The sequence below is a fragment of the Arachis ipaensis genome, chromosome B02 (assembly GCF_000816755.2).
Source record: "Arachis ipaensis cultivar K30076 chromosome B02, Araip1.1, whole genome shotgun sequence".
NCBI lineage: Eukaryota > Viridiplantae > Streptophyta > Magnoliopsida > Fabales > Fabaceae > Arachis > Arachis ipaensis.
Genome location: NC_029786.2, coordinates 6,105,186 through 6,115,724, shown reverse-complemented (window position 1 = coordinate 6,115,724; position 10,539 = coordinate 6,105,186). Strand labels below are relative to the sequence as shown.

Here is a 10,539-nt window from a genome sequence, read left to right as displayed (position 1 = left end):
CTATGATGATGATGAATCAGAAAATAATTTTATTGTTTTTAAGAAAAAAATTTGGGATACATGCATAGTTAAATAAATACATATAATTGTTTACTATTAATAATTAATTATAGATAATGTATGAGAGTGATGGTAAATATTGAACGTTTCTCTTCATATAATGTATGTTGTATTAACGATTTTTGAATGTATATGAGCTGTAGTATAGATGAGACTACCACTTTTTTCATTGGAATATTTTTTTTTTTTTAATATGGTAGTGTCCATCATCAGACTTTTCTAAAATTACAGAATACTCTACCTATAGTAAATTAAGAATTTTTTTTGAATATTTACTAGATATGTTGATAAATGAACCAGTTATCAATACTCAATTTATTTCACAAAAACTATTGCTTGACTAATTGAAATACATATCATACATTGCAATAAAAACGTTGTGTATTATCAAATTTATTAATAGAAAAACAAAAATAATCTACCATAAATTATTTATCATTAGATTTTTCATGGAATCTAATATGATAGTATAAATTTTATCAATAACTATTTATCGTCAGATTTTATTATCCGTTGATAACTTGCAGCAGATTTAACGGCAAAATTAGTTTTTTATGTTACGAATATTTAATGTTACTTACTAATGGATTTTTTTTAATAATAACTTTGAAGTCAAACTATTTTGTTCCCGCATTATTACTGTCAGATTTTTTTCTTGGAAAATCCGACAGCAAGTTCATCAACTTATTTTTTTTATGAAATTAGTGGTCAAATTCTAAATTTTTATTTAAATTTATTTTTTACATAATTAGTAGTCAAATTCTAAATAGTAGAAGCCAAATATATCAAATTATCAAGTGTACAAATAAAATAAAAAGTCAAATAATAGATGATATAATACAATCAAATAGTGTATAAAAATCCTGATAGTCATTGTCATAATCGTCGTCATCGTCCCACTGGTCCTACTACTGAGGCGGCGGCCAAGGCGGTAATATTTGTGTGCCTCCAGCAGCGTCGCTGCCACTAGCAGTGCCGCTACTACCATTGCGCATCTGATATTCGTATGGCGCCATGTGGTGTTCCATTCGCTGAAACTGCTCTATCTCCTGCCTCCACTCCAGCCTGAGGTCATTTGTGTTTGTCATGTGTGAGAGGATCGCCTGAAACCTCTCTTCAGACTCTCGCAGCTGCGGAGCCTGTTGGTGAAGGCTCTGGGTGAGGAGCAGCACCTGCTCCCTCAAATCGGCGATATACTCGTGATTGACAAGCCCACTGGTAGCAGAGGAGGATAAATGTCTCAATGTGGATGTGCTGAGGTTGTCAGCGAAGAATGATCCCAGTCCGTAAACGCGATTTTTGTACGGCACAGATGCAGCCTCGTTCCTAACCATGTCAGGATCGACGACTGATGCAGCGGAGTTATTACCATCGTCTCCAGTAGGCTGAGATTGATCCAATCTTTGCGTGTAGAGCTCCTGCATAACACATTTTATGATTAGGGTTGCAGTTAATTGAAAACTTTTTATCGCATGATGTTTACTCACATAATGATCCGTGGCCCGCTGATCAGCAAATCTCTCCATGTTCTCCTTCAGGGTATGAATATACTTGAAGGTCTCTGCCATCGTCGCATCATGATCCAACGACTTAGACTATACATTTTGAAACCACAAGTTAAGTTAAGTAAGAATAACATTATATTGAGACTAAACGAACTTAACTTAATTCTTAATGAAACAAGTCACATACCAGCCTGGCCTTTGTCTTCATGAAAGTCGCTGGCCTACCGATATATTTCGACGACCTGGCCGTTGTCCTGCTAGTTCTGTTTGTGAGACGGCAATGCTTGAACCCACTACAAGGGAACCAGGAAATAGAGGTGGTTTTTTGGGGAATTGCGGCAATTTAATCACTACAAGAAAAAGTAATATTTGTAACAAAAAATTTGTTACAGAAAACTGAAATTTTGAAACAAAAGGAATTTGTAACAAAAGAAGGGCCGTTGCAGTATGTCCCGTTACAAAAAGTTTTTGTAACAAAAAATGGAATTGTTACAATTCAAAGTAATATTTTGTAACAATTTTTTTATACAAAAATCGAAATTCGTTACAAAAGTGATAACAAATTTTGATCTTCAAAATATTTTTGGTAACAATATATTTTTTCTATCATAAAATTTTGTTATAAAATATAACTTGATTTTGCAACATTTTTTTCTTTAGTTACAAAAGCACAATATTATTTTGTAATATTTTTTTAATACAAATTGCATGCATAATTTACTAAATTAATTTTTTAATTAACTAATATATTAACTACTTTACTGAGCAAGTCAACATTTATATAATATGTAAAAACATAGATAATTCAAACATACTTCATTTAACTAAAATTGTTCTAAAACAAAATAACATTAGTGTCTACATTGATTAGTTCTATAAGTTATATTTCTTACACAAGTTCAACCAAAAGTTAAAAGTCTAACATAGATTAGTGTCTCTATGAATTAAAATATTCTTGAGTCCTTTAGGTAGCATGTTGTCACCATTTTAGCACTTCTGTAAACGAGAAAAATCGAAACAAAAAATTAGAAACAAGATATAACACCAATTATAATTTTTTCCATTAACTTTTATCCAAAATTTTTAGAAAAATTTTGACAAAACCTCCCCTAAAACTTGGATATTTTCACCGCCTACGGTTCCATCATAAACAACTAATTCATTACTTATTTCTTAGCAATTACACAACCAAATTTATCAAACCAAATAATAGGACATTTGTCATTTCTCAACCGTGACACAAGTAAAATGTAATAAATATATCTATATACAATTAAAACCATAAACAATTTTAGAGGTACCTTTAATTGTCTAGTTTCTTTCATTGTCAAAACGCGCTATGAAAGTGATAAGAAATAAGAAGGACGAAGAATGAAAAACACAACGGAAAATAAAAAGATAGTTTCCTACTAGACCTCTAATGAACCTGTATTAAAAAAAACACTCGAAAATTCCTTTTTTCTGTTAGTTACTATTAGTTCTATTTTTCGCTATTAATTTCTATCATTTCATTTTTGCTGTTCTATTTCTTATCAAAAAGTATATCTTCTTTTACAAATAAGTTAGCTAACAGTAATTTAAAAACCTTATTATGTGTGACATTCATGAAAAAGGTAAAGAAATGAAAAATAGATTCATATGCAAGCACAGGCACATACAAGCCCTACGTATTCTGATATATCAATAATACTTGTAAAGTACAAGCACATAATTGACGTTATATAATTTTAGCATGATAATATATCAATTCAAAATAACTGATAACTTGGTGAGTAAAACTGTAATGCACCTTTCCACGGCAAACACCAAGTAAAGCAGCTCCTCCTTTCTCAAAAACCTCTTGGGAATCAATCGGATGGAAGTGATTTGAATCAACTTCTTTAATCCTTCTTTTCCTTCGCAAACCAGGCTTTTTTCCATGATGAATTGAATCATAATACCCTTTTATGGTAGTCTCAAAATCATTTTGCCCTCCAACTCGTGGTTTTGCATGTCAAGTACCAATAAAATACAAATTATTCAAGCAACCAAAATAATTGGCAAGAGACAAGAAAATCAACTTCACATATAAATCATCTCAACTTCAATGCTGTGGAGAAAAATAAAATGAATCAACAAAAACTAACAGATCTAAAACATATTCTGAAAGCACTTGGAAGAAGATAGATAGCTCACCAACATAAAGGGAATTTCCTGCATTTAGTTAAGACCATTGACTTGTGTCAGACCAACGGTTGCATAATTTCTCCATGTTTGCAATATAAAAGTCCTTTCAGGTAAACAAATAATGTAAATTGTAACAACCCAACCTTCAATACGTTATGATCGTACCAAAAGTAAGGCGTTACTAACCTGTTTTCCTTACTAACCATTTAATATTGAGCCTTTAGTTCGAACTCGCATTTCAATCTTTAATAAAATGCTAGAAAGTTGTTTATAACTCATTAAAAATCATATATCATATATCACCAATTAACAATAATTACATAATTACTAATAATAATAAATCTTATACAAGTAAGTCAAAATAAAACTCAGGTACAATACCTATCCCTCTGTATAAAATAAAAATCTTAAGCAACAAGCGAGGGAACTCTATGATGGTAACACAACGCATAGATAAAGTCAATAATTGTCCGCAGCTTCAAACTGAGTCTTCGAACGTATCACTGAAAGGGTGGAAGATTTTGGGGTGAGAACAAAACCACACGTTCTCAGTAGGGGAAGGAATACCATCAAAACATAGAAATACTTGCAAATAGAATTAGTTTCATCATAAAGCAGTTTATCCTTGAAATAACCTTTTAGAAAAGTTTGGTACAAAGCTTATTTTTGAAAGGTGTTTAAAGAAATCCCTTTAATTTACAAATCAGTAAGATGAATAGTTTAAAGAAGCAAAAGGATCAAAGACGTGCCTAGTGACTTCCTACCTAACTTACCTTGCTCACTCCTATCCATATAATACATACATTAGAATACTCAGGAAACACCTAGTCCACCTGCTTCAACTTTCATTACCACAAACAAAAGAAACCACCCTCATCACATCTCCTCCAAAAAGGGTCTCTCAGATGAACATACACATACAGGACAAACAAGAAAATCACAGATAAGATTCAAGTACAGCAAGTAAGACAAGTAGCATATAAACATGGCTAAGCAGTTAGACAAACCAAAACAACTATACATTCAATCAAAACATACAAATGCATATGATGCATGCTTGTCCTATGGCTGATGAGTCTGATCTGTCGGTTATCCAGTCAACCCGACAAGTCTGAATTGTCTTTAGACTGTCCCCCGACGTGCATCCCCAAGAGTCTATGCATAGCTTTTTCTCAAATAATCAATATTGCTCAATGGGGGTAACATTCCTGGGAATTTATATAGTGCCCGGTTATACTTACGTCGTAGGGTCAACAGAGTATCAAATCTCAACTTGGTACACGTGGTGGCAAGCCACGGTACTTTACCCAGAGAAACTCGTATCTCAGATAATTCAAATAAATAAGCCATATGAATATTTCAATCATAATTCATCAAGATCCACATCATTCTCAATCATGTTTCATTCATCACAAATCTTGTCATCAATATCATAACCAACGTCATCAACCTCAATCATCACCCCACAACACTATAATTAACCAGAATCATCATCAGATCTCAAACAACCTAATTGTCACTAAATTCCACCTTAATAATTTCAAGGACAACCCTCAAACAACTCACTAAATTCACCTCCAACTCAATACCACACATTCTCCATCATATTTCTTAAATTAACTTTCTTCCTCTTAACCGTTATGATCAGTTTCATTAAAAAAACTATAAACTTACTCTCTTATTCCCAATCCCTTAATCTTATACTCAGTTTACTATATTAAAGCATTCTACTAGTTAATCAAATCTCATTTCATCGCTAAAAGAAATCAAATAAATTTAAAACCACAAATTAACAAAATTATAAGAATTCAATTCTCTTTAATTATCTTTAAAAATATTCAAAACATACTTCTTTTATTAAAATTACTTAAATCAGAATCATTTACCAAGTCAAAACTAGAACTTCTTCAAATTTCTTAGAAAATTTCCGGCAGCACCTCCCCTAAAAACCGGAATATGCCACCCATTACGGGTCCCCTCTTTTCAATCCTCAACACAATAAAAAGCAGCTTTTCAGTTTAACAATTTCAAATCCATTATTCAAGACCATTTATTATCAATTTCTATTTAGAATCCAAAATCAGCGCGTTCAATCAATTTTACCATACATTTAGAAAAATCAACCAATAACCAACAAACCTAACCTTTCAGTTACAACAGAAAATCATTTTCAACACAGACATCCATCTATTTGCATTAACTTACTAAGCTTGTCAGGTATTCAAAGCCTAGGATATTTTTAATTTAAAATAAACCCCTACCTCAATTTAGTTGAACCCGCGTAGATTAAACGTGACAACTCCCTTCCCTTTTTGTTTCATGGCAGCAGCGGCAACAATTCCACGACGATAATGGTAGTTACAGCAGAATAGAGAATCCAAATTAAATAGGTATCGAAAGTGAACACAGCCCTGAGAATTTCAAAACAGGGCATATACTAGAATTAAATCAAAACAAGCATGGGAATGACAATAAAATGTGCAAATGGAACGTAATCAAGGAGAAGAGCAAACCAGAATTGAAGTAGCAATATCAAACTTATCAACAGCAGCTCTAACAGTTTCCTGATGGCCTCAACACCACCATAATGGTCCTAACAACAAACAGGAAAACAGAGTAGCAGTACTAAACAAAGACATAGGTTTCCTTAGCTAGAACAGGAGAAAGACAGAGGAACATGATGGAACCAAGACAATGATTAAAGCTTACAGTCTCAACAATTGAGGGAATTGGGACCGAATCAGCCACTTCCATGATAGCTTTGGGAACACAGCAACAATTTTGATCCTAATTGACGGCAGTGGCGTCTTCGACGGCGATGGCTAGGGTTTCGATCGGCGGCAGGATTGGCGGCGGCTCGGCAGGAGCGGCGCGTGGAGCTGCCACGAAGCCCCCTGCTCTCTCTCCTATACGCGTTTCCTTTCCCTCAGCTCAAACCGGCGGCGGATTCAACCCCATCGACGATGGTAAGGGCTCGCGCCGAGGATGACAACGGCGAGGCTCGAGGCACAATGGTGGCTTCGCACAGCACGGCGACGGAACGTAGCTCCGACACCCTCGCGAGTGCTCTCTCTCTTTCTCCACCGCGGTCCTTCTCTTCCTCCGACGCATCTCTCCTCATCCGTGGCGGCACAGCCGTGCTGACGCGACGGTGCTAGCTCGGCGACCCTTCCCTTTCTCAACACTAGCTTTCTCTCCCCTCTGTTCGACCTTCTCAGCAACGATCGGTAGGGCGCGGCAACGGCGACGGCGGAGTTGACCAACGCTGGCACACCCCCTTCCTCTTTTCCCTCTCCTATGCCTCCTGTTCTTTCTTCCTTTCTCTCTTTTTTCTTTTTCCTATTGCCGCCGCTGTGTTTAGTAACAAGGAAAACAAGGCGGCTAGGGTTGAGTTAGAAGGGGTTAGGATTAGTGTGCTTGATTTTAGGATTATGGTTTAATTTGGGGCAAATGTGAAATCAGGGATTTTTAGATAAATTAGAATTTGGTAATTTTAATTAAATTAGAGTATAGAGTATCATTTAAAAATCTAATTTAATCCATTAAAATTACATTGAAAAATATTATTTGATTATCAACTTACTGATTAGCATTTAATCATGTATTCTAATTTAAATTAAAAATAATATAATTAATTTTCTTTGTTTATAAAAATTAAAGTATGAAATTCCAAAATCTCAATTATTTAACTAAATCGTATAAAATTCTTATTCTTAAGTTTTTAATTTAATTATCAAAACTTAATTTAATTACTTTTAATAAAAAATAAAGTCTTTAATAAATAAATAAATTGAAATTAACTCATAATAAGGCTTTTCAAAAGTTTTGGGTCTTACATAAATCATCCCCCTCCCTCAAACAAAAACTCTTTATCACTTGGTGCAAAGCTAATATCAGATCATCTATCTTCAGAATTAGGACAGAAGAAAAAGAAAAACTCTGACAACAAGATAATAGCTCACTTTCTACACGTACAGATGCACTAGGCCATATCAGATCAAGCTAAACACAACACTGAATAATTAAATAAACACAATACTAAATAAACACAACAAGAACAGTTCCATAATAAAATAAAAGAATACAACATCTGAACAACAAGAACAATTTCATAATTACTGTACAACCAAATAATCTAAATTACTCATAACAGAGAAATCTAAGAAAATTATTACTCAGAATAATAACATTTCAATAATCTTTAATAATGTTCACTACTCATAATCAGTAATAAACTAATTCTTCAGAATGACATGAATTAGAGCTTGCAGCCAAAAAGTTTAGTAGAAATCAAAGTTAGGATCTTTAAATCACAAAAAAAAAAAATTGTCCCCAAAAATTAAAAACAATGAGAAACTTGATATTAAAATGGGAAAGGAAGGGTTATCGGGGTTTACACACTGAAAGGATGCTTCCTCCTGCTGGCGCAGAGACGACATCATGGCTTCGGCAACAGCGACTGGGCGGCGGCGGAGCCTCGGTGACAACGGTCTCATCCTTCACGGTGTGGTTTCTCTGTCACGGTGTCTCCTCTCTCAACGGCGCTCTCTCCCCTGGCGCAACAAGAAGGCGGCGAAAAGGGAAGCTCCTTGCATGCAGCAGTCCGGCGGCTTAAGCAGCGATGATGGTGGCTGGGCACGACGACGACTCCTCCGACAACAGGCTCATGGTAGGCGTGACACGCTCTCTCTCCTTAGCCCTTGCCCGACGGCGCCCTCTCTCCTCTGGGTGTGACACGACAGCGCGGCGGCAGTGATGCCTGCCGGCGTCGTACTCCCCTCCTCCCCCTCTCATTCTCTTCTTCCTCTTTCTCCTATTTCTGTTTGCTTTCTCTTACTTTCTTTCTTTTCTTTCCACTGGCCAAGTGTTTTGGGAAAGGGGAGGGCTGGCGGCTAGGTTTAGGGGGTGGGGTGAGTATGAGTTGATAAAATTAAATTAATTATTTTTAAAATATTATTTTTTATTAATTTATAAATTATTTTTAAATAAACACTAATTAAGATAAAATTAGAGATAATCAAATTAATTTTTTTATTTATAAAAGTTAAAGTATTGAATTCAAAAGTTAAATGTAAATACAGAGAGAAAACAAAATTAGAAACACAGACACAAAACTCAAAGCATAGAACTCAGATAAATCTCAAAGAAAATAATGATTTTGGTTACTTGGTTAAATTCCACACTCTAAGAGGCACCAACTAACAAGTGAGATTTCATAGTACCGGTTTCCTTCAACTTTTCTCGAGAAACAAATGAAGAAATAAAATAAAATTTGAAAATGGAGGAAGAAGAAAACTGATAGTACCAAAGAGTGAAAGCAGTGTCATCGATGAATCAGCAACGACGGTGGTAACCGACTGTGGCGGTGCATGGAATCGACGGCTGAACTCATTGAACAAATGGCTTCTAAAGTTACTCCTGCTATTAAATCACCAACACTCACGCAAATACCAGTTTAACTCTTTAATCACTTCCTAATATATGTATATAGCTCATCTAGCAGTGTTATTGGTCCAGGATATACCTCTAGTATAGTTTGACTCTAAAATTCTCATATTCCAAATCCTAGAAATCAAATTTAGCAACCCAAACCTATACCATTATCAACCAAGAAAACAAATTTTAACGTTCAAGAATACTCAATCTCTTATCATCATTTATTATCCTCAAAAGCATATTACAGAATCAAAATTCAATCAGTAACAATAAACCTCGTTCTAGCTCAAGCATTCCTCTAATAATCAAAGAATTACTTTTTTTTACTACTCTACTGATTATCAAACATTGTTGAAACTAAATCAATCAAAGACCCAACAAAGATAAACAAACCATCAAATAATCATTAACTATTTGTATTTATTTACTCAAACTAAAAACTCAATACAAATCACATAATAAATCAAAATAGTAGTACCTTCAAATTCTTTAACTCTAAACAACCATAATTAACTTGAATTAATAGAAGATATAGAAAAAATCTAAATCAAATTAACCTGAAAGCATAATCTGAACCAACAAAATATAGAAAATTTTGATGAAAATATGATTCAAATTTTGATGGAAGAACGAACCAGTGACAGGAGGAGGCCACAATAGCTCAGATCGCGCACGGTAGTGGAGGGAGTAAGGGTTTCACACACAATGGAGGAGAGGGGAATGGACGATGACGGTGAGAGGAGGATGTATGGGCAGCCACACGACTTCACGATGACACAAAGGCCCACGGTGGAACAGAGAATAGGAGATGGGTTTCGCAAACCGTGAAGGAGGGATTAGGGGTTCCACGCAGTGTGGAGTAGAGGGGAAAGGTCGACGTCGGTGAAAAAAGGATGAGTCGGTAGCCACACGACTCCATGGTGACACAGTAGCACGTGGTAGAGCAGAGAATAGGGGTTTAAGCGCTTCCACTCTCCTTTTGCGGGTTTTTTGCTTTTCCTTGATTTTGGGTTCTCTAATGTTAGTAACACAACCATCAAGTATATGATAAAGGATTGGGGTCAGTGGTGATGCTTCATGGATCGACGCCAATCCGTTCGATTCTGCATCACATTGAAGAGCTCGAATGACAATCACAGCTATCTTGGCAAATTATAGCAGATGGAGAAATAGCAGGCAATTTACCGCCGTTAATATCTGTGTGTCTTGTAGTGACCCATCATCAGTCTCCTAATGGGCGTACACTACTTTCTTAATGTCCGGACAGGGCCAAATGATGAGATGGTTGCGGTGCTCACGTACGTCCTCCAGCATCTGCTAAAGCCATGTAGCCATTCGATGGTCGAAGATCTTCCCGATCATGAGATCGTAA

General features: G+C 35.3%; 2 protein-coding genes and 1 long non-coding RNA gene across 12 annotated transcripts; 1 reads left to right on the top strand and 2 right to left on the bottom strand.

Moving 5' to 3' along the window:
* LOC107624285 lies at positions 860-8,213 on the bottom strand. 10 transcript variants are annotated; one of them, XM_021115287.1, is made up of 6 exons: positions 8,129-8,213; positions 3,741-3,758; positions 3,355-3,654; positions 1,753-1,858; positions 1,548-1,655; positions 860-1,478 (listed from the first exon to the last, which is right to left on the bottom strand). In XM_021115287.1, exons 3-6 carry the CDS (start codon positions 3,498-3,500, stop codon positions 969-971), a joined length of 870 nt encoding a protein of 289 aa, XP_020970946.1. In that variant the 5' UTR covers positions 3,501-3,654; positions 3,741-3,758; positions 8,129-8,213; the 3' UTR covers positions 860-968. The 10 variants fall into 10 exon arrangements, with proteins under 10 accessions (XP_020970946.1, XP_020970947.1, XP_020970943.1 ...); XM_021115288.1 differs by having other exon boundaries at positions 3,355-3,542; XM_021115284.1 differs by lacking the exon at positions 8,129-8,213 and adding an exon at positions 5,993-6,111.
* LOC110268669 lies at positions 2,335-2,998 on the top strand. Its single transcript, XR_002356959.1, has 2 exons — positions 2,335-2,533; positions 2,595-2,998. It is a non-coding gene; the product is annotated as an uncharacterized LOC110268669 (long non-coding RNA).
* On the bottom strand, positions 6,258-8,262 carry LOC110268668. Its single transcript, XM_021115290.1, has 2 exons — positions 8,133-8,262; positions 6,258-7,082 (listed from the first exon to the last, which is right to left on the bottom strand). The coding sequence occupies exons 1-2, from the start codon at positions 8,225-8,227 to the stop codon at positions 6,680-6,682; spliced, it is 498 nt and encodes a 165-aa protein (XP_020970949.1). The 5' UTR covers positions 8,228-8,262; the 3' UTR covers positions 6,258-6,679.

Coding starts and splice junctions, on each gene's coding strand:
- LOC107624285 (XM_021115287.1), bottom strand. CDS start 3,500: ATGATTCAATTCATCATGGAAAAAAGCCTGGTTTGCGAAGGAAAAGAA. Junction 1,859..3,354: donor TTGGTGTTTGCCGTGGAAAG/GTGCATTACAGT, acceptor GTTCCCTTGTAG/TGGGTTCAAGCATTGCCGTC. Junction 1,479..1,547: donor AGCGGGCCACGGATCATTAT/GTGAGTAAACAT, acceptor TGTGTTATGCAG/GAGCTCTACACGCAAAGATT.
- LOC110268668 (XM_021115290.1), bottom strand. CDS start 8,227: ATGAGACCGTTGTCACCGAGGCTCCGCCGCCGCCCAGTCGCTGTTGCC. Junction 7,083..8,132: donor CAGGAGGAAGCATCCTTTCA/GTGTGTAAACCC, acceptor TACTAAACACAG/CGGCGGCAATAGGAAAAAGA.